Raw genomic sequence first — 21,486 nt, 5'->3', positions numbered from 1 at the left:
TTAAATATGGATGAAATTCATGGGTCACAACCTTCATTTATTGTAAAATATATAGTCTGAATAATATATTTAATGATTTTATTACTTAGTTATAGATGCGTGTTAATTTGTTTTAGTACCATGTAATAATACAACTATCAACTAATAGTACAAGTTTAAAAGTCGTGTAATGCTGACCCACAAAATTAACACAGACAAATTTAAAAAACAAACTCAAAATAAATGTCGCAGAATCCAAAAACGAGTAATTGCTAGTAATCAAAGCGTGAGTGACACGCATACTACCTCGGACGCACATATCTGCGCACAGTTTCTGTCACAATTCTTCAAGGCATGTACGCTCTCCTCTTCCGCTTACTGTGTCGCACTTCTCCTCTTTTACGCAAATCGTGTAATCAAGATTCGTAAGGCTTTTTCAGCTGGTTTAGCCAAACATCCACAGAAAAAGAGATGAGCAGGAAAACGAGACGAACAAAATGAGAATAATGTATTCTACGCTACGAAAACATCGACCGAATTAAAAATCAATTTGGGTAGGTAATCCGTTTTTCAAGCTTCACACAAAATTCGTTTTTAAATTACCTTGTTATTTTTTAAATTGACTATTGGGAGAAATACAGCGTTAGCAAACAATTGGCTGGTCGCTGGGTAGCATGTTAGCCAACATTAGCTTCTAACAGGCTCTGTCAGGCAAATACCACAGTGGCTAGCTGGTAGGTTTTAAACTGGAGCTAGCTGTTTATCGGGCTCCCTAGCTATCCACACACTACCGTACCTCAATATTGTTGTGGTGTTTTCTGAAACTGTTTTATTTGGGTTATTTTCAGTTTCTCCACTCGGCTTGTCACTATGAAGCTAACGTTGTCAAGCTACACTGAGGTCATGCACTCGCACACAAACTACTGCGGCCTATACACAACTTCCTGCGTTACTTCGCTAACTTGGTAGTTTGATGTGCACAGTGTATCGTTCGATATTCCAAAACAGGCAAATAACTTGCATGAAACACCGACTTAGTTTTCAGGGTCTGCTTGCCCACTGTTGGAGTCGACTACGGTCGTATAATTTACCGTTAGCTCCATTTGCAAACTCGAGCACATTTGGTCATATAGCTAATTACCTTAACATTTCTTCAAAATTTTGGAATGATGACAGCCGGTGAGAAACTTAAAGAACGGTGTTGTTTAGTCTGTTAATGTAACTTTAAAGTATTCAGTGGTCGCGTTTAAAAATGACGAAAAAGTAGTGCAGCTTAATTATTGGAGTGCGAGTGGTAAGACAAGGCCATCTTGGTATAGCAAAACAGATTGAAACTAACTTTATTTTTAAAGACAACAGGGAGCTTTGCCTTAGAAAGGAAAATAGTTATGATTAATTTCCATGTCCCAGTGAGAGACAGTCTTTTTTTTTTTTTTTTTTGGTGCTATAGAACTTGATTTTATGAAATGTAAAAGGTTTTCAACTTGTTGTCACAAGTTGAAAACCTTGTTGCATAGATATCCCCAGCTTATAAATAATCTCCACTCATAAAGAAGTATGATTTAAATATTGAATTTCACTGTCAGTTACTCTCCTTGCATGAAACCACTTTTTTGTCTTTAAAAACACAACTTAAAACATATTTACAAACATGTGTTTGAGTTGCGGTTCTGTGGGCTTTTTAAATTAAGTAAATTTAAGAAGCATTTTATGTCATGCACAGTAATGGTAAACTGTTTTGTGGTTACTCAATCAGTAACTATAATGAGCCCTATCAGATGTGGGGCTTCATATTGGTTTGTGTTGCTGTAGGAATCAGAAAAGTTTCATTGCGTAAGTTGATGTACTCAGACAAGTCGTGACAGTTTATTCACTCAGTTTCTATACAAATGCTATTTTCGATATCTAGAGAACTCAAATTTTTTACATGTTGCATTTACAGATACCCTGAAAAGTTTCATATCCTGAAATTGTTTTCACATTTTGTGCAGATATCCTGAAATTTGTGGTGTGTCCGTACTCTTGACTGGCATATTATATTCAGACACCATCAGTCATGTGATGTTAGGTTGACATCCAGTGATGAAGAAATGAATGTCCTGGGGTCAAGATGCCCCTGATCATTTGTATACAGGTCAATGAAATTAAATACTGGTATCAGCCTGAAATCAATATTTCTGTGATGGCTGATATGAAAATTGAACTTTGTATAAGCAATACAAACCAAAGACTAAGTGGTTTTCCTTTGCATTCGGATAACTGGAGAAACTTGTTACTCTGTCCAATTTGGTGGGATATGGGTTGCATGGACCGAAATATCAGAAAACTGTGAATATACAATAATGTCCATCTTTTGTAGTTCATGTGTCCTTTAAGAAATACAGTTTTGAGTTGCTTTTTACCTAGCTGTAGTAGAATGTGTTTTCTAATTAGCCACATGATTTTAATGGCAGTTGTAATGAAGAATGTTGAATTAGGGTAATAAATTGTCAACCTAATATTTGTTGAAAATTTTAATTTGACGCACATGCAGAAATACTGCATAATGAAATAAAAATGATACAGTAAGTACATTTTTCACTAATTATTAAATCACATGTTTGTGTAAAATCCTCAGTTCAAGTTTTAGTTTCCAGTTGTAAAATCGTGTTTTAGCTGAGGCCAAAGATGGTGTGTGGGTAGATGCTGCCTCTTGTGTTGTGCAGGTCTAAAGCTTTCTCATATGTAGCCTATACAACAGGATCGATTTCTGCTCTGAGTTGCTCATTGTGACTGAGGACTCTGGGTGAGGAAAAAAAACACGTTTGACATGTTTCAGCGGATGTTGTTAAATGAACAAAGCTAACTTCCGTCAGGACAACATTGTTTAATTTTATTACAGAATCTATATTTGGTGAGTGTTGCATCTGCTTATTAAGTTTGGAGAAATGTAATTCATTTGTTTGTGTCAGATGATACCATTTATACAACAAGATAAGTTCTCAGGCAAAGACTTGATTTAGCTGAACTCAAAGAAAGTTGTCATACACAGGTCAGATATATTTGTGAGTCCAGTGGTTGTTGTAGATTACTGTCAGTGTTTGCCATTTTTCGATAGTCATCAATTTTTATTGACATCAGATATCCCGTGTGGAATGCCTCTAATTATAGTGGTTGACTGAAATCAAAAGACCAGTGTCTGACCAGACTTCAAGAGACCTTTGTATTTGTTTGCTAAGCCACAGTGGTACTGTGACATTGATGGTGAAATTTGAAATATTCTTATAAAATTCAAAGGAAAAATAGTGTGAACTGAATTAGGGATGTTTTATGTGAAAGTAAATTTGAAACACAGTAAAACCCGCTAAGATTTTTCATGGATATGGGCCATTTTGTCAACTTTCAAAGTTCATGTGTTTCCCATCCTTTATTAATGACAGCAGGAGACATTTGTGTAAATACTCTGCAAAGTCAGACATTTCCACAATCTTCACCATTATCTTTTCCTCTGTCTTGTGTGCCAGTATCATCAGTCAGTGTTAACTCACTTATTTATTCTAGGGTGGTTTATTTTAGACTGTTAACTTTGTTTTTACTGCTGGTATTTCATTTTTAGTTATCGTTTCAGGTTTTGATGGTCTTAGATGTATTCATTTTTTTCTGCTTTTTCTAGCGGGTTTTCCTTTCTCATTGACCACAGGAATGTTAGCAAACATGTTGTGGAAACTAATGGCAAAATAGAGAAAAAAGCATCAATGAGTTATCACCGGTTAAGAATTGGTCATTAAACCCTTGAACGGTGAATTACTTTTCTGAAGGTAATTGATACCAGAGAGCCAAGCGACAGTGTGAACATGCAGAATGTACATAAGAAGCCTTTGTTGTACCTCTACTTCTTATATTGGTATTGTATTATCACATCGAGAGAAACGAAAATTGTCTTGAATACTTTGTTTGAAGAAGTCGCTAGGTTGGTCTCTGAAGAAAAAGAGTTTGTTGGGTAGTGGCGCTGTCATCAAATATAGTACTGACTTAACCAGTTCAAATTTGGCCAGATTGGTGGAAAAAACATTGTTATAAATTTCATGCCTACCAGCACAGAATCCTTGGATTGAACAGAAAAATAACAAAACCCTGTTAAAGTTTGTAAATTGGTTGTGATGTAATCTGTTGCCATAGTTTTGTCTTACTATAATTTTCAGGCAGGCACAACAAATGTAATAATTTATTACAGTAGTCCAACGATACTCGAGGTTAATGCGTTCTGGGGCTAGCCGCGAAAAACAAAATTCCGCAACAAATTCCTCTACTTAAATTATAGCAACCAAATATTTTTTTTATTATTTACGGTAATTTAAACTTTAATGAACCATCCCCATTCTGATATTAAACCACCTTATATCTGTATTAGCTTTTATCACAGTCTTATAAACTGTTTAAAACACTTTTGTATTGAAGAAAAGTTGCAGGCGGAATCGTGAGTCTCAGAACGCAGTGCACACACGGATGCTGTCACCCAATAGCATGCGCATGCAGTACCATGTGACTACCGACTAAAAAACTGTGATGTAATGAAGCCATGCATCTTGAAGCGTGAACAAGCGAGGCATAACTGTATTTTGCAATGAAATCAATTTTTTTCTGCTTTTAAAAATTAAGAATCATAGCTCAGCGGGATCTGTGTCTAAACAACCAAGATGGTGTGATTCTTTTTCAATGAGGTGAAAATGGACTGGAAGGAAAACAATGAAGTGCAGAGCAGTGAAGGAATGGATTTGAATAGATATGGTAGTTGCAGCTTTATTTGTAGCTGAGGAAATCAGAAACTCCAGAGAGCATATCCTTTCCTGAGGAAGGTCAGCCTGGTTTTAGGCTAGATAGGTTGAATGTTGTGGATTGGTATGGTACTGGTACAGTTAACAAAAAATACTTCTAGATTTACAAAACAAGTTACTTAAAACCTGATAGCAACACCCTAACTATAATAAAAGTTTGTTTTCCACTCACAGTCTCACTTGTTTTTGACTTTCTGATTATTTTGGTAACAACTGGTCATAGTTAACTGAACTTATTTTGACATCAATTTGTCTTGTCTGAAATGTTGCTCTGTTAATTTAAAATTGAAAAAATAATTTCAATCAAATAATCATCTACTGTTTTTTTCTGTGTAATTTTTTCAGGTATTACATTGAGAGTTTGACACACATCGGTCCTCACGTCCAATGGCAAAATCTTCACCAGGTGTTGAACTGGAACAAGTTTCTGCATGACATTGGACAAATATAGAGGCTCCGCCTATACAGGCTATCAGATATAAAAGGAAAACCTCTTAACTTTTTTACGCTTTGATAAACTCCTTCGTGCCGTTATAGCCTACATTGGTTTGGTGTATATGGGTTTTGATCTGACAGCAGACTGTACTGTTGGTGGGCTGCTATGTATGAGCCTAAAACCAGCATAGCTTTCAAGTTTCATTTAGCATGTTAGCGTATGGTTAGCTTCATATGGTGACAGGGTATTATTCTCTACTCCATCACCATCTCTGGCCCCTACAAGGGGGTGAATACTAATTGGTAGTAGTGCCCCCTGAACCTTACCATCTTTTCATTCCTTGTTTATTCCTTGTCCATTCTTCCACCCAACAATCATCAGTTTCTGCTTTTGCTCCACTTTCCACTGCATGATATCTACTTCATCTCATATCTGTCCCAGCTCTAATATACAGTGGTCCCTCGCTTTAACACGGTTCACCTTTTGCAGCCTCACAGTTTCACGGATTTTTTAGTGCAATTTTGGATGCCTTTTTTTTTTAACACCACATCGTTTTCTGTGTGTTTAAACGAGAGAAAAGTATAAAAATGTTATTGCCTGTCTGAGAAAGGTGTATAAGGTGTGTAGTGAGGGGTTTTACAGCCTTAAAACATCTATAATACAATTGTAAAAAATAAAGTTGACTACTTCTCGGTTTTGGCCTATTACGGCTTATTTTTAGAACGTAACTCTTGCATTTAACGAGGGACCACTGTTTTGGCACAGCTCAGTCTGTCAAGTCAAACTCCAACTCCAGTGTAATCCATATTTTGGCCAAGCTTAAACTGTACAAACTTCTAACGCCAAGCCGCCAGGCAGTTGTTTTGGTAGTTTCTTTGGTTGCATGGAATCAGCTTAAACGTGGAGAGACCAGGCTACCACAAACTGATGGACTTTGATAAGCGAGGTATAGGAGGGGGTGGGGGTGGTGGAGGGAAAGGGGAGACAGAGGAGGGAAAGCGGATGTCTGGGAAAACGGGAAGTCGAGCGGCGCATGGTGGTCGAGGTACCAGCTCCAACTCCGGGGTTCTCATGGTCGGACCTAACTTCCGGGTCGGAAAGAAGATTGGCTGTGGGAACTTCGGAGAGCTACGCCTTGGGAAGAATCTGTACACCAATGAATATGTGGCTATCAAACTGGTAAAACTCATCTCTCTTTGTAGTCTGTAATATTGTAAGACAGCACCCTTAATTTGTTTAATAACAAAGAACAGCAACAGTTTCACATCATATCACTAGACTATTACATATCATTAAAGGTTAGATTAGACAGTCCTGCATAAAACAGCTTTGTCAGACAAATGTGTATTCATTTTATGTATATTATCTCAAACAATTGTAACTCAAACATTAACCTCATTTTTAGGAGCCTATCAAATCACGCGCACCCCAGCTCCACCTAGAATATCGTTTCTACAAACAGCTGGGGAGTTCAGGTAAGATTTACAAGAAAAAACTGCTTCCACACTAATGCAGGAGGTTCCATTTTTTTCTCTTCATCTATCATTTTAACCTACGTTGGTACAATATGAATTTTCTCTGTCGTTTGACTTGTTTTTACCGTAAATCAGTAGTGCTGTAACATTCTCAAAATGACTTGGTGTTCAACTTTACCAATTTTTTCAAGAGTTTCAAACAACCAAGCCAGGGGAAAAGCTGCATTCTGTAGTATGTTAATCATATAGGATAAACTCAAATAGCCGAGCTAGCTTGCTTGGGTTCGATAGTCCACATAAATAAGACAATGTCTGTATTTAGTTGACGAATGATGAATAAATCAAAGAAATTGGCAATGAAATGTGAAATTGAGCTTCATGTTTAAAGAACTCCAATTGTGGACTAAAATTGCTGGGCTTGCACAAGAGTTTAGGCCACACCAGGAACATGATGAATAAACAGCATGAAAATGTTATTTGCTGTTCACACGAGATACCTCTATAACAGTTTTAACATTATGTTTCTGTGTGCAAAGCATAATACAGTTTTATTATGAAATTGATTTGGAAAAAAAAAGTATAAATTCCTTACATCTATGGAAAGGACCAAGCTGGACAAAAATGAAGAGGATTTACTAAGATGTTCCGGGGGTTTTTTAAATATAGAGATGACAATCAAAATCAATTAACAGATTCACCACTGACATTAGGAGTTGTGATATGACAGCCTTATTGAAGAGCATGACTGGTTTATGGCTACAGTGAATAAGTGAGAGCTTGTTCAGTGTAGGTTCTAAAATGCCAATATCCTTTTTGACTATGTACACGATTGTTACCTGATATGAATGCACAGATGACTATGCAGTAAGTAGGAGCCATATGAACTAGGCTGGCATTGGTCCTTTATCTTGCCACACTTGCGTTGTACGCAGTGATGTCGCTCTCAAGGGAATACATCCCTTCAGACTGACCTGCACCAGACCTGTAAACTGGCAACCACGATACTACAAAAACAGAACTGAACAAATTATCTTCCTTAATCAAAGACACATAACAGAACAAATTGTTTGCCTGTAAAGGAAAAATGGCAAAATTGTTGTTGCAACAATCCAAGAAATTTTGTCTATTATAAGTTCAAGAATAGTAATAAATAGAAGGTGACAATACATGAAATTGGAAAGAACTTCATAAAATGTCCCACAAAATGTATCGTCATAAAGTCAGAGATTACTGGCAGGGCTTTGTAGGCATCAATGAAGAGGCTGCATTGTTTTGACTGAACATGTCATGAAAGTTTAGAAACATGACAGCAGTTTCTGTTTGCAAAACTAATAATTGATTTGGCATTCTGTGTCCTGCCATTGACATCAAATTGTTCAATGTCAGAACTAAATAACAAAGGTCACTAGAGCACTCTTCAACTGCTGTGGAAATACTTTACTACTATAAATGGTTATTCAAAATTTTTGATGTATTACCTTTTTTCTGACATGCTCTATTACATTTTTTTATTTTTACCTGTCACTCCATGGTCGGTAATTTGGGGTTGAAAATGTTTTCCCTTCTTGCGATTTTGTTCTGCTTTCAAATCTTTTTTGTCCAATTTGCGTGTAATGGAAAAAATTATGGAAACAGTAATTATTTTTGTTTGCAACTCAACATGTGTTTGTTTTATTCAGAGGGTGTACCACAGGTGTTTTACTTTGGACCATGTGGGAAATACAACGCTATGGTTCTGGAACTGCTAGGACCTAGCTTAGAAGATTTGTTTGACCTGTGTGACCGGACATTCTCTCTAAAAACTGTACTCATGATAGCTATTCAACTGGTAAGACAAATGCATTGAAATCCTTTCATCTGTTTTAAAAACCGTTGCAGTTTATTGTTGGATGTCTTTCATTTTGTGTGTTCTTCAGATAACTCGCATGGAATTTGTTCACACAAAAAGCTTGATCTACAGAGATGTAAAACCAGAGAACTTCCTGGTGGGCCGACCTGGTTCCAAACGGCAACACACCATCCACATCATAGACTTTGGCCTGGCGAAAGAATACATAGACCCAGAGACCAAGAAACACATCCCATACAGGGAACACAAGAGTTTGACTGGAACTGCAAGATATATGAGCATCAATACACACCTGGGGAAGGGTGAGCTGCTCCTGTGGTGCACTTACCAATCATAGATGGCTTTTTATAATCTGTAGGATCTGAACACACACACAACTTTTGTCGAGCGTAATCTAAAACATAAATAATATATGTATCATAAAGGATTCTGAGTTGGAAGTACCAGACTGGCTGTATAATCCTAGTTTTATGTCATGATTTTGCTCTGTTACATTAGAACAAAGCCGGCGGGATGACCTGGAAGCTCTTGGCCACATGTTCATGTATTTTCTCCGAGGGAGTTTACCTTGGCAGGGACTCAAGGTGAGCTTACAGCCGACCAGCTGTCCTGTGTGTTCATCAGTCATTTGAATTTCTTCTCCTTTAAAGTATGGAGTTGAATAACTTCCTCCTTGTTTCTGTGTCATCAGGCTGACACTCTGAAAGAACGTTATCAGAAGATAGGAGACACAAAGAGAGACACACCTATTGAGGTCCTCTGTGAAAGCTTCCCAGGTTTGAACACACAGACACAGAAGAGTGTAACCTTAGAACGGTTGTCTATATGCTCAGGCTAACGTTTGTTGATAAAATTATGTGTCTCTTTGTATGGATGTGTGTATGTAACAGAAGAGATGGCCACCTATCTGCGGTATGTGCGTCGGCTTGACTTTTTTGAGAAGCCAGACTATGATTATTTGAGAAAACTCTTTACGGACCTCTTCGACAGAAATGGATACATCTTTGACTACCACTATGACTGGACTGGAAAGCCACTGGTTAGTGTGCAATGTTTTTTTACATTCACACTTGAAGATGTTTGAGTTAAACTAACAGCTATGTTTAGGATGAAGCAATGAAGAGACCAGTTAAATTAGTGGCACCTCCCACCATTACCCAAAAATGTCACACATGAAGTCAATATGAAGAAACATTAAGTAGCCATTTGTGTGTTTTATGTATCTCTGTTCCCATGTTGACCTCACTGCTCGTAGCCCACTCCTATTGGTCCCGTGGCCAGTGAAACGCCACTACAGACGAGCAACCGAGAGAAGGCACCACAGACCAAAAATCAGGTACTCACATTTGTTGAACATCTTGTCTGTTTAGTGTTGTAATTCACCACGTGTCATAGAGCCTGTACATTTGGAACAAATCCAGTAAATCAACTTCAATAACAGCCATTATTCCGTTCGAGTGAAAAGGTAAATCTCTGTCTCTCTCATCCCTACTGTATTCCTTAAGAACAACTGCTTGGTTAACCATAACTATAAAAGCTGTATTCATCATAAAATATGTTTTAACTGAAGGGGTCTAGTGTCTCCCACAAAAGGAAAGAAAAGATCTATGTTGTGCCTTTTTACTTCCATTATTTCCTGGCTGGTTGGCCTTTTGCATTGTTGACTTCCTGCTTTCTTTGGCAGTTGTCATGAAAGACGGCAGACAAACAGAGATGCAGTGACCCAGACTAGGGTTACCTGAACCAAAAGTTAACATACTGAAGTCTAGTCATCCATTATGACGTCATTTTCTTATTAGTCTTTGAACTGTTGATGAATTGGAGGACAGTTCAGTGTTTGTTGCCCATGTAGGCTCAATATATAATATAAATGGAAGTGTCTATGATGGCTTGGATCCACTGCAGTTATTTTGGATTTTGCTTTTACAGTGTCTGATTCTGCACTGAGCTCATAACTAACAGCTTTTGATTTTTGTGTTTCACAAGATATTTTCTCAGATAAGACATGGTGTCCTCACCAGCTTTATTTTCTTTACAGGTATTGCATCAGGATAGTTGATGAGCTCAATGTCAGAATTTGGCGCTTCATTTTCTTTTGAGATATCCTAAAATTGAAGGATGTGTGCATACGTAGTCTTGCTGTAACACCACACATGACGTCCATTAGAAAAAACTCTTATGAGTAAGGAACTGGCGCAGGTTAATGTTGACCGTTATGGTGCACATTACCATACTTTAAATATAAATCCTTATTTTGATTCAATGCTGTTTGCCCTGAAGTTGTTACAAAATGTTATTAATACAATAAAACCCTGTAGTATTTCATTGGAGAGGAACTTTTGGATATTTGGTTATCTTTGTATAACTGGAAAAAGGTATGGCAAATTCATTGATTTACAAGTTTCCCATAGAAGCCCAAAAATGTAACGGTTTCCATAGTTTCAGTATGAAGCCTTCTGTTATTTATCCTTTTGATGTTAAAGTGTACAAAAAGAAAAGTTTATTAAATGGTTGTTGTAAGGAATACAAATGTGATTATGGATAGTGAAGCTGCTACAATTCCATTTATAGTCTCAGTGAGAGGAGCTGCTGGCCTGGTCCCGTGTTTGATTTTAATATTGAATAGTTTTGAAGTATTGAACCCTGGCGTGACCGACTTGCCTATTTTACAGATTGTGATGATACTCTATCCAGCCCACCCATTATGTAAAATCACAACAGCGCAGTTTTAATTGTTTAACAATTGTAAGGTTGCATTGTTGGCCTGTTAGGAAGATACTCAAGTGCACCTGAGTGCTCACCCTCCTGTTTACTGCTCCACCAAATAGTTTTTACTTACTATTTCGTTTCTCTTTCTTTTTTCACTCTTTGTTCATGATGTCATCACTGTACCTGACCTTTTCACTCCTCTTATCTGTATTCTTGTCTTCCTATGGCTCTTTCTTGTCTCACTTTATTCTACCCTGCTTCATACCCTTTCCTTGACCACCCTCCCCTTAAACATCTCACCTGTCATAATCTTTTCCCTTGTTCACCACCACCACCTCTTTCTACTATTCCTGCCTTTTTGTTTCTCTTGTGATTGGTTTCCTGTCTCTTAGTCTCCAGAGGGGAAAGGCAGTGAATCCCAGCCCACTCCAGTGACCAATCGAGTGCTGCTGGGCTCCCATCTCACTGCTGATAGGCTGGGCGGGTCTGTCCAGGTACTGAGAGGATGAGTTAGCTCTGGTGGCTTTCAGTGCATTTTCCAATTATTTATCTCAATGCCTGCATGGGCATCATTTTCTCTGTAGTAGGGTAGACCAAAAGACTGTTTCCTCACAGTGTCAGTAATTCCCACATGTGGGACTGTTGTGATACAAAGTCCAAATTAACATTTCTAGTAAATACAAGACCTGAGGCTCCAAAATGTAATTCACTTCAAGCTATTGTGAAAGATATTCAGATGTGCAGCAGTATGTACAGTATTGGCCCGAGTATAAGACGGTGTTTTTTGCATTGAAGTAAGACTGAAAAAGTGGGGTTTGTCTTACATTCGGGGTCTAGACATTATACCCATTCACAACGCTAGATGGCGCCAAATATCTTTAAAGTGAATGCTGAATTTAAGTCCCCAGGCCAAAGTGAACCCCTGTCACGAAGAAGAAAAATAGCGGCAAGAAAGAAAAGAGAAGAAATTAGAGAAGAGATAACAGAAAATGGAGAAACGTAGCGACAATCTGGAGAAAAGTGGGTCAAAGATCGGCCAGGTTAACCGGCAGCTGAAGAGAAGTTATGATGCAAACAATGTTTTTCCTTATTCAGATTTATTTCAAGACTACAGTTACAGTTAGACTTCACTTTGATGGTTAATGCAGTTATTGCAATTTTGTTGTTTTATCACAGAAGATTGGTTATTTACATTTCACACACCAGAAGCCATTCATTTACAGATGTGATCGCACTTTAATTTACATATTTAAATACTCAGATATTAAGATGTGATAGACAGTTTTTGCATGATTTGAATGAGGCAAAATAACATGCTTTTTCTCTCGAATATATTGTTATAATCATTTGTTTCAGATGTACTGTAATTATTTTCAGTATAAAAATTAAATTTGGTGTTCAAAAAGTCTTTTTTCAAACTTGGGTCTTGAAAAAGACGGGGGTTGTCTTATAATCAGGGTCGTCTTTTATTCGGGCCAATATGGTAATTTGAGGTGAAACTGAGGCATTCTTAAGCTTTTGGATGACATTATTGTTACTTTATTCTTGCTAAAAGATGAGACTGTCTTTAAATAGGAAACAATACTTTAGGTGGTAAGAGTGTCAGAGTGATGACTCTGAAGCTAGAAATCAAAGGTGTGATGTTCAATGTTGTTAGTGGGTATGCTCCACAGGTAGGATGTGGGCTGGAGGAGGAGAAATTCTGGTTGGACTTTGGTGAAGTGATGCAGAGCATACCTAGAAGTGAGAGAGTTGTCATTGGTGCAGACTTCAATGGACATGTTGGTGCACAAAACAGAGGTGATGAGGAGGTAATGGGCAGGTTTGGTGGTTGAGTTTGCAAAAAGGATGGAAATGACTATAGAGAATACTATAGGGTGATCTATAAGAGTGGAGGTAGGAGCACACAGGTAGACTACTGCCCCTAGCAAAAAGTATGGAATTACCAGTCTTGGACGAGCACTCACTCCGACATTTTATTGTGTAGAAAAAACTCAGATAAAAAGCATGAAAAAACTCCTTGGCGTTCAGAAAAACTAAACGAAATGAAGAAAAAACATTGTGGTGGTCGTTAAATGTTACTTTTATAGAGCAAGTTCAGGCACAGTCCATGCCGGCGTAGTCCTGCCCTCCCCCCCGTTGTCCTGTGTGACACTCCAGTGACCCCTGTAGAGTCCTTCAGCTTCCTAGGCACCACCATCTCCCGGGAGCTCAAATGGGAGCAGAACATCAGCTCCCTTACCAAGAAGCCTGAGCAGAGGATGCATTTCTTGCGGCAGCTGAAGAAATTTCCTTGTATATACCAACCATATACCTCACCTTGAATGTAAATTGTAAATAGTGTTTTTTTTAAATATTTTTTATATTTTTATTCTTTATTGCTTCTTGCCACCTTTTAATGCACCCGACACCGAGTCAAGTTCTTTACCTGGCAATAAACTATTTTCTGATTCTGATTCAGATTCAGCAGTGTATACAGAGACAGACATTAGTTATTGAGAAGTGGGACACTGAGAGGACTGAGGAGAGTAGGCAGGACCCCAGGGAGATGCCACATAAGGTGAAAGTAGAGGTAGCAAAGGCCAAACAAGGGGCGTATGATGACTTGTATGCTAGGTTGGACAGTAAGGAGGGAGAGACTGATCTATAAAGGTCGGTAAGACAGAGAGACAGAGATGGGAAGGACGTGCAGCAGGTTAAGGTGATTAAGGATAGGGATGGAAGTCTATTGACAGGTGCCAGTAGTGTGATGGGAAGATAGAAAGAGTACTTTGAAGAGTTGATGAACAAGGAAAATGAGAGAGAACAAAGCCAAGAAGAGGTGACTGTTGTGGACCAGGACGCAGCAAAGACTAGTCAAGATGAAGTGAGGAAGGCATTGAAGAGGATGAAGAGTGGAAAGGCAGTCGGTCCTGATAATGTACCTGTGTAGGTATGGAAGTGTCTAGGAGAGGTGGCAGTAGAGTTTCTGACTGGGTTGTTCAACAGGATCTTAGATAGTGAGAAGATGCCTGAGGAATGGAGGAGAAGTGTGCTGTTGCCCATTTTTAAGAACAAGGGAGATGTGCAGAGTTGTGGCAACTACAGAGGAATAAAGCTGATGAGCCATACAATGAAGTTATGGAAAAGAGTAGTTAAAGCTAGACTAAGGGCAGAAGTGAGCATTTGTAAGGAGTAGTATGGTTTCTTACCAAAAAGAGTACTACAGATGCAGTATTTGCTTTGAGGATGTTAATAGAAAAGCACAGAGAAGGCCAGAGGGAGCTGCATTGTGTTTTTGTAGATCTAGAGAAAGCTTATGACGGGTGCCCAGAGAGGAACTGTGGTATTGTATGAGGAAGTCTGGTGTGGCAGAGAAGTACGTTAGAGCGGTGCAGGACATGTATGAGGACTGTAAGACAGTGGTGAGGTGTGTGTAGGTGTGACAGAGGAGTTCAAGGTGGAGGTGGGACGGCATCAGGGATCGGCTCTGAGCCCCTCCTTGTTCACTATGGTGATGGACAGGCTGACAGACGAGGTTAGACAGGAATGTCCATGGACCATGATGTTTGCAGATGACATTGTGATCTGCAGTGAGAGCAGGGAACAGGTGGAGGAGAAACTAGAGAGGTGGAGGTTTGTCCTGGAAAGGAGAGGAAGGAAGGTTAGCTGCAGTAAGACAGAGTACATGTGTGTGAATGACAGGGACCCAATTGGAAGAGTGAGGTTACAGGGAGAATAGGTCAAGAAGGTGGAGGATTTTAAGTACTTAGAGTCAACAGTCCAGAGCAATGGAGAGTGTGGAAAAGAGGTGAAGAAGCGTGTACAGGCAGGATGGAACGGGTGGAGAAAAGTGTCAGGTGTGATAGAAGAGTTTCAGCTAAAATGAACGGAAAGGTGTACAAAACTGTGGTGAGACCAGCGATGTTGTTTGGCCTAGAGACAGTGTCACTGAGGAAGAAGACAGGAGGCAGAGCTGGAGTTAGCAGGGAGGAAGATGCTGAGGTTCTCTCTGGGAGTGACCAAGATGGATAGGATCAGGAATGAGTACATCAGAGGGACAGCACATGTTAGAGTTTTTGGAGATAAAGTCAGAGAGGCCAGACTGAGATGGTTTGTACATGTCCAGAGGAGAGATAGTGAATATATTGGTAGGAGGATGCTGAGTTTTGAACTGCCAGGTAGGAGACCTAGAGGAAGACCAAAGAGGAGGTTTATGGATGTAGTGATAGAGGACATGAAGGTAGTTGGTGTGGTAGTTTGGTTAGATGGAGGCAACTGATTCACTGTGGCGACCCCTGAAGGGAAAAGCCACAAGGAAAAGAAGAATGAATCATAAGAATAAAAAAAAATTATAAAACATATTCAACTAGTGTAGTGCCATCAGTGTTTCAACACACAATGATTTCATATTTGACTGCATGTCACTTTTCCTGCAGGTTGTAAGAGTAGTGTTGAGTTATCAGAACCCTGTAGTGTCAGATCAGTATTTTTTACTGAAGCATTTAGGTTGCAGCATACTGCTTTTATTTTGTACCTATCGTGAGCAGTTGAAAGGATGACTAACAAATGTGTGTTTGCATTTTTGTGAGGCAAATATGACTACTCAAATTATTTTCTCAGGTATGTCCCATCATTTAACTAAAGGAGAAATATAAAACATATCCTGATGAATAATGCTGTGATGACATTACTGTGAGTCCCAATGTTGGATGTCCATTTAAAATACTCAACAAGAATCAATGTAATCAGAGACTGCAAAATCCCGCAACACCCCTGTATTCAAAATTTTCCCCTGACCTACTTGCATAGGGCAAAGATTAAAGCTAGTGCTCTGACCTAATTTCATTGATCAGAGCAGTAGCTTTGATCTATGGTCTTACTCACACTGCCCTTTTCCCTCCCTTTTCTATTTTATCCAGTTTCTCAGTGTACAAAACTTGAAATTTTAAAGTTTTCTCAAGGTCATCATCTCATTTTCATCCCCTTTGTTGCCCGAGTAATGTGCTTTTTGTTTCATCTTTCTATCTGCAACGGTTGCGAAGATATTTTGGTGGACTAATGGACAAATGGACAGACACAAATGCTGACAATGAAAGAGGACATTACAATACATCACCACTTTGAAGCGGGATGTTAGCGGTGGCTGCCCTACAGATGTCAGTTGAGGTGTAAAAATGACTGGTGATGAAAATGAGTAGGATATAACAAGTTAAGACTGGATTCTGCTGTCTGTGCTCCAGTGTTCTCCTTTCCAAGGGTTGCACTAATCGTGTCTAGTTTATAAAGCTCGCAGAGCGTCACGTTGTCTCCTGTGTCTAAAATACCCTCCTCTCTTAAGACACATGAGAATGAAAATATTTTCCAGCAATATTAATTTGCGTCAAACAATGAATGAGGTGTTGTGGATTGGGCACAGTGATCTTGCTGAGGCACCTTAGTTAATAATTTCCTTTACATGAAAACATCCCCACTCCCACTTTTCCATAAAGCTCTGTTTGCCTGTTTATTCTAAATGTATTAGTGAAGAATGCACTTCTTTGGGACCCCAACAACTCACATGCCAAGATTCAAATGGATTAGATCAATGGTTCTTTTGATAGATGTATTACACACATTCACACATTGAATTATAGTAAGAAGAAAAATAATTTTAAGAATTACCTTACCGCACTAGTGTGGGGAATCACGTTTTCTCCTTATGGTGTGTTTTTCATTCTTCATAATGTGGATTTAACAACAAAATCTTCATAATTCTGATTTGATTGATCCATACTCACCCATCTAATCTTCAATTTTTCTTCTTCTAGGTGATGAGTTCCACCAATGGTGAGCTGAATACAGACGACCCCACTGCAGGACACTCCAACGCACCAATCACAGCCAATGCAGAGGTGGAAGTGGCTGATGATACTAAGTAAGGACACATGCACACAGACACATTAGAGCGGTATTTCTCAAGTATGAAGTCACTCCACAAAACCATTTCCTGAAAAGTTAGTGTAAAATGAAAATAGAAGCAAATAATAAAAATGCAAAACAGTGACATTATATTTAATTGAAACTAGCACAAAGACATTTCAAATGTTATGAAAGGGAAATTTCATCGTACCAGCAGTACATTTCAAAAAAGATTGGGAAAGTTAGGAAGAACTAAAAGAAGGCACCAGGTACAGCATCTCAAAATTGAAGTTAACAGACAACAGGTTCGTGACATGCCTTGATTTAAAAAGCAGCATTCTGAGAGACCAACTGTAAAGTGAAGATGTTGATCGGTTCACAACTCAGTGAAACACTGCACGAGAAAATAATACAGCATTTGAAGAATGTTTGGATTTGTAAATTACAGTATTATTTAAGTTTGTCTTCGCAATGGAACCATATTTGAGTTACAAAAAATGAATCTGATATTCTCATAGGAAATTATTACCTAAAAAAGCTCAAATGATGTTTGATGTCATTGTTTTCAGTGGTCAGGGGACAGAGTTTAATATAGGGGTTCTGGAGACCGAGGCATTTCAAACTTGTGATTCCTTTTCACAATTGTTTTGCTTTTCTAACAACCTTGTTCAGATTTCTAAGCCCAACAGCTATTTCTTCCAAAGTGGGATAGGATAAATATCACCTGCCTTTTGATATTTTGGTATATTTGAATAAGCTCACTTGAAAACCTCACGCTGTCAAGCTTTTTAACTCCACCCACCACCTGTCAACCTATGTGTGTGTGTGTGTGTGTGTGTGTGTGTGTGTGTGTGTGTGTGTGTGTGTGTGTGTGTGTGTGTGTATACTGTGTACGTGTGCAAGCATTTGGAGTTAAACAAAAATAACCCAGTGGACTGCCATCACTAATATATATGTGTTTTGCATACTTATTTGCTGACATTTTTATTCACAGGTTTTCCGCACAATGCCACACACTTCAAACTCATGCCAACTAATGTTTTAGCATCCAGTAGATGTCGTCCTAGAGCAAATGAAGCCTCATGAAGCTTCGAACCGCAGTGAACCAATTGGGATGAAAAGCTTCAATGCTTCATGGGGCTTCATCTGCCCATCACTAACTATACATGGACTTCCCAGTTAACATAATTTTAGAGTGTCATAACTGTCCCAACAATTTTCATGTTTTTGTGCAGAAAGTCCAAACAACAGGAACGACACACAAAACGATTTCTGAGTGAAACTAGCTGGCTAGCACGAACAGTCTGTCCAGCTATGGTTTCTGTTTGGAATGGGACAATCGATGTAATATCCAAAAAGCTCCTCAGGCATCTGACAAAAACGCTGTTTAAGTAACTACATACAGTTCTGTTCATCTAGTCAGCTAACAGAACTATCACTTCTCTAAAATTTCTTTTCCAATTGCTCCTTCGACAGGTGCCTTTTCCTTTAACGTTAACTCCTTCCCCAATCTCATGATTAGTTAGCTTTCTTTCTCCAGTTAGCCTGTTAACATTCATCTACGGCTTTGCAATACACGCCCAGCGCAATCCATGATTTGTGAACACAAAACTGTTACGTCACCACATTGATTTTTGACTACGTTGGGTGCGCTTGGTTTATAATACTTTACCTTATAGTACATTTGTTTTCATGTTTGGTATGAAGTCTGATATTGTTTTATCATGGAATTTCCACGGGTTCCACTTGTTTATTTTAGAAAATTATACAAAACAGGGACAACTTGACAACTTCAGTAATGTTCCTATCTTTCTGATAAAGATGGACCTGCATATTGGTTCATAAGCATTTCATGCTATTCATGATCTAAGTGCATGTTTGTGTTTGGCAGGTGCTGCTGTTTCTTCAAGAGGAGGAAGAGGAAAGCTCTCCAGAGACACAAATGAAGATGAAAATGCCTCATCTTCTTTTTGTCCTCTCTCTTTAGACATCTTCATGTAGGTTTTTTTTTCATCCCCAATCAAACATCTCTGCTTTCGGAGGTCCTGTAATATTCCTTGTGGCTGCTGAACTGAATGGACTACCAGGCAGCAGAAGAGTCTTTTTCAGCTGGTCTACTGCTTTCTTCTGCCCTGGACTGAGTAGGCAGAACATATTACCTTTAGATCTGGACTAACTGAAGCAGCTGTGATGTCCTCACGTATTTACCAACTCAAAATGGATCAACATAAACTGTGACAAATGTCAGCATTTGATGGACTGTAAAATCCAATCTGATTGGCTGACAGATAGTCAGCTGGTTTACTGGCAGATTGGTTGCAAAGCAAATGGAAAACAACCAAACGCGTGTAAACATGCTGCACAGTCTCTCAAAGCTAATCATAGAGACATCGTGGGCGCAATGAAGCAGCTCTTGCACATAGTATAGAATTTTTATTCCCTGCATTCAATAGAAATGTGCTGTCAGTGGCCTGGTCTATTTCCTGGAATAGACTGGGCTTGGTGTACCTCTGAGAATCACTCACTCTCAAAGGAAAACCTCACAGCAACCAGACTGAAAAGTTTAAAGGGATAATGATGACACACCCCCTATTTTGTAACTAAAAAGACTCTACAATTTCAAATGTCTTTTTCTGTATTTGAGTTGTTCAAAGAGTTTGCATTTTGTAGCTTTGATTGTGCTCTTCAAAATATTTTTTAATAATTTGTGTTTGTTTCTTTTATCCCTCTTTCTCTCTGGGTTGGAGGATGGAACGGCGGGTAACTCCATTAAAAACCAAAAAAAAAAAAATCTAAATAGATCCTTATTTATGGGATTGCTATGTAGATCAGCTGTGAACACATACTATACAGCGAATATCTGCTGCTTCTCTCATTTAACTTATCCACTACTAAAAGTATTCCACCTCTAGCTCACTGTTTATGTAAAGTTCGCGCCTTGAGTGATGATGTGATGAAATCCCTCTCAATCTTGTACCCTGTATGAATAGCATGTGAAAACAGTAGTGTTGACAACAGCAGCTACATACCCAGAATATTCGCTGTTCATCAGATTTCAATCCATCCATCTGGGTCACGGGGGCGACAGTCTGAACAAGGATGCCCATTAATCCCTCCTCCCAGATACTACATCCAGCTCTTCTGAGGGGATTCCGAGGTCTTCACCGAGGCCTCTTCTTGGTAGGACATCCCCGGAACACCTCCCCATGGTGGCGTCCAGGAAGCATCCGGAACAGATGCCCGGGATACCTCAGCTGGCTCCACTTGACGTGGAGGACCAGTGGCTCTACTCAGAGTTCGTCCCAGGTGACAGAGCTCCTCACCCTATCCCTAGAGTAAGAGACAACGGATTTCCACTGGTTTTAATTCACGCATTCGTTCATTCATCTTCTTGAAGACGAGATGACCTTGATTTTGTGTCAACTCCATTTTGCAACCTATTTTCGGCAAAGAGGAAAATCAAACAACTTAAACTCATTTATTATGCTCATTGGTATTTGGATCAATATGAAAATGATTTAGACCAGTAAGAATCCTTGCAGCATGCCATTCCTCAAATCCGCAGCAAACACACCAGAAATAAAGAGGAGGGCAGTGCAGAAGTGGCTGAACTTATTTCAAAGAAGAAGTTGTCAGAAGAACCAACTCTGAACCGTAAATGTAAATATAAACTACATTAAACAATTTTTGACCTGGAGAGAGATGTCAACTTTTCAGAAGACTTCTTATCAGAACAAATAAAGCATTGAAGACTGATTATATTTTCAAATAGTTGTCATTAAATATGTTTGAAATTCTGCGTGGGTTCCGTCCAGGCTCCCTGGTTTCTTCCTGTGTCCAAAAGTAGGCAACTTGGTTAATTGTTTGATTCAAAATTGTCTATTGGTATGAAGGCTTGTCTGTCTTTGCATGCGGCCCTGTAATGAGCTAGCATCTCATCCAGGATGTACCCCTCCATCTCCACATAGCTGGGATAAGATCCAGTATAACCCGTGACCCGTATATTCAGTGAGGATGATCATTACCGGTACCATCATCTAGTCTTCAAGAAATGAATGAAGAATCTCACTTCATGGGGTGCCCTTCAGCAAGGTGCTGTCCCCTTTGCAAGTTACTCACTGGCGGCGCACCATGAAGGAGTTGCCAGCCACTCTACTTCCCTCTCACCTGTATGCCTACAGGCCCCTTGTGTGTGTGCATGTGTGTTACAGGCCTGTACACACTATATGCATGAACCTACTAACTTGTGTGTAGAGTGGATTCTTAATTTCCCTTCGGGGATTAAATAGTTTAAAACAATTTAAATGTTCTGGACCACTGAACATGAAAGGTCATCATTTGACA

General features: G+C 39.0%; 1 protein-coding gene across 4 annotated transcripts; it reads left to right on the top strand.

Moving 5' to 3' along the window:
* The first annotated feature begins 389 nt into the window (after window positions 1-389).
* LOC137611961 (casein kinase I-like) lies at window positions 390-19,848 on the top strand. 4 transcript variants are annotated; one of them, XM_068340194.1, is made up of 12 exons: window positions 390-533; window positions 5,139-6,408; window positions 6,635-6,704; window positions 8,384-8,532; window positions 8,621-8,855; window positions 9,052-9,137; window positions 9,245-9,329; window positions 9,447-9,592; window positions 9,809-9,889; window positions 11,655-11,756; window positions 17,052-17,158; window positions 19,034-19,848. In XM_068340194.1, the coding sequence occupies exons 2-12, from the start codon at window positions 6,157-6,159 to the stop codon at window positions 19,086-19,088; spliced, it is 1,368 nt and encodes a 455-aa protein (XP_068196295.1). In that variant the 5' UTR covers window positions 390-533; window positions 5,139-6,156; the 3' UTR covers window positions 19,089-19,848. The 4 variants fall into 4 exon arrangements, with proteins under 4 accessions (XP_068196295.1, XP_068196294.1, XP_068196297.1 ...); XM_068340193.1 differs by having other exon boundaries at window positions 391-533; window positions 9,444-9,592; XM_068340196.1 differs by lacking the exon at window positions 11,655-11,756 and having other exon boundaries at window positions 391-533.
* Window positions 19,849-21,486: the final 1,638 nt, after the last annotated feature.

Source organism: Antennarius striatus, chromosome 18 (genome assembly GCF_040054535.1).
Source record: "Antennarius striatus isolate MH-2024 chromosome 18, ASM4005453v1, whole genome shotgun sequence".
In the NCBI taxonomy this organism is placed as follows: domain Eukaryota; kingdom Metazoa; phylum Chordata; class Actinopteri; order Lophiiformes; family Antennariidae; genus Antennarius; species Antennarius striatus.
This window is presented reverse-complemented; position numbering and strand designations above follow the sequence as displayed.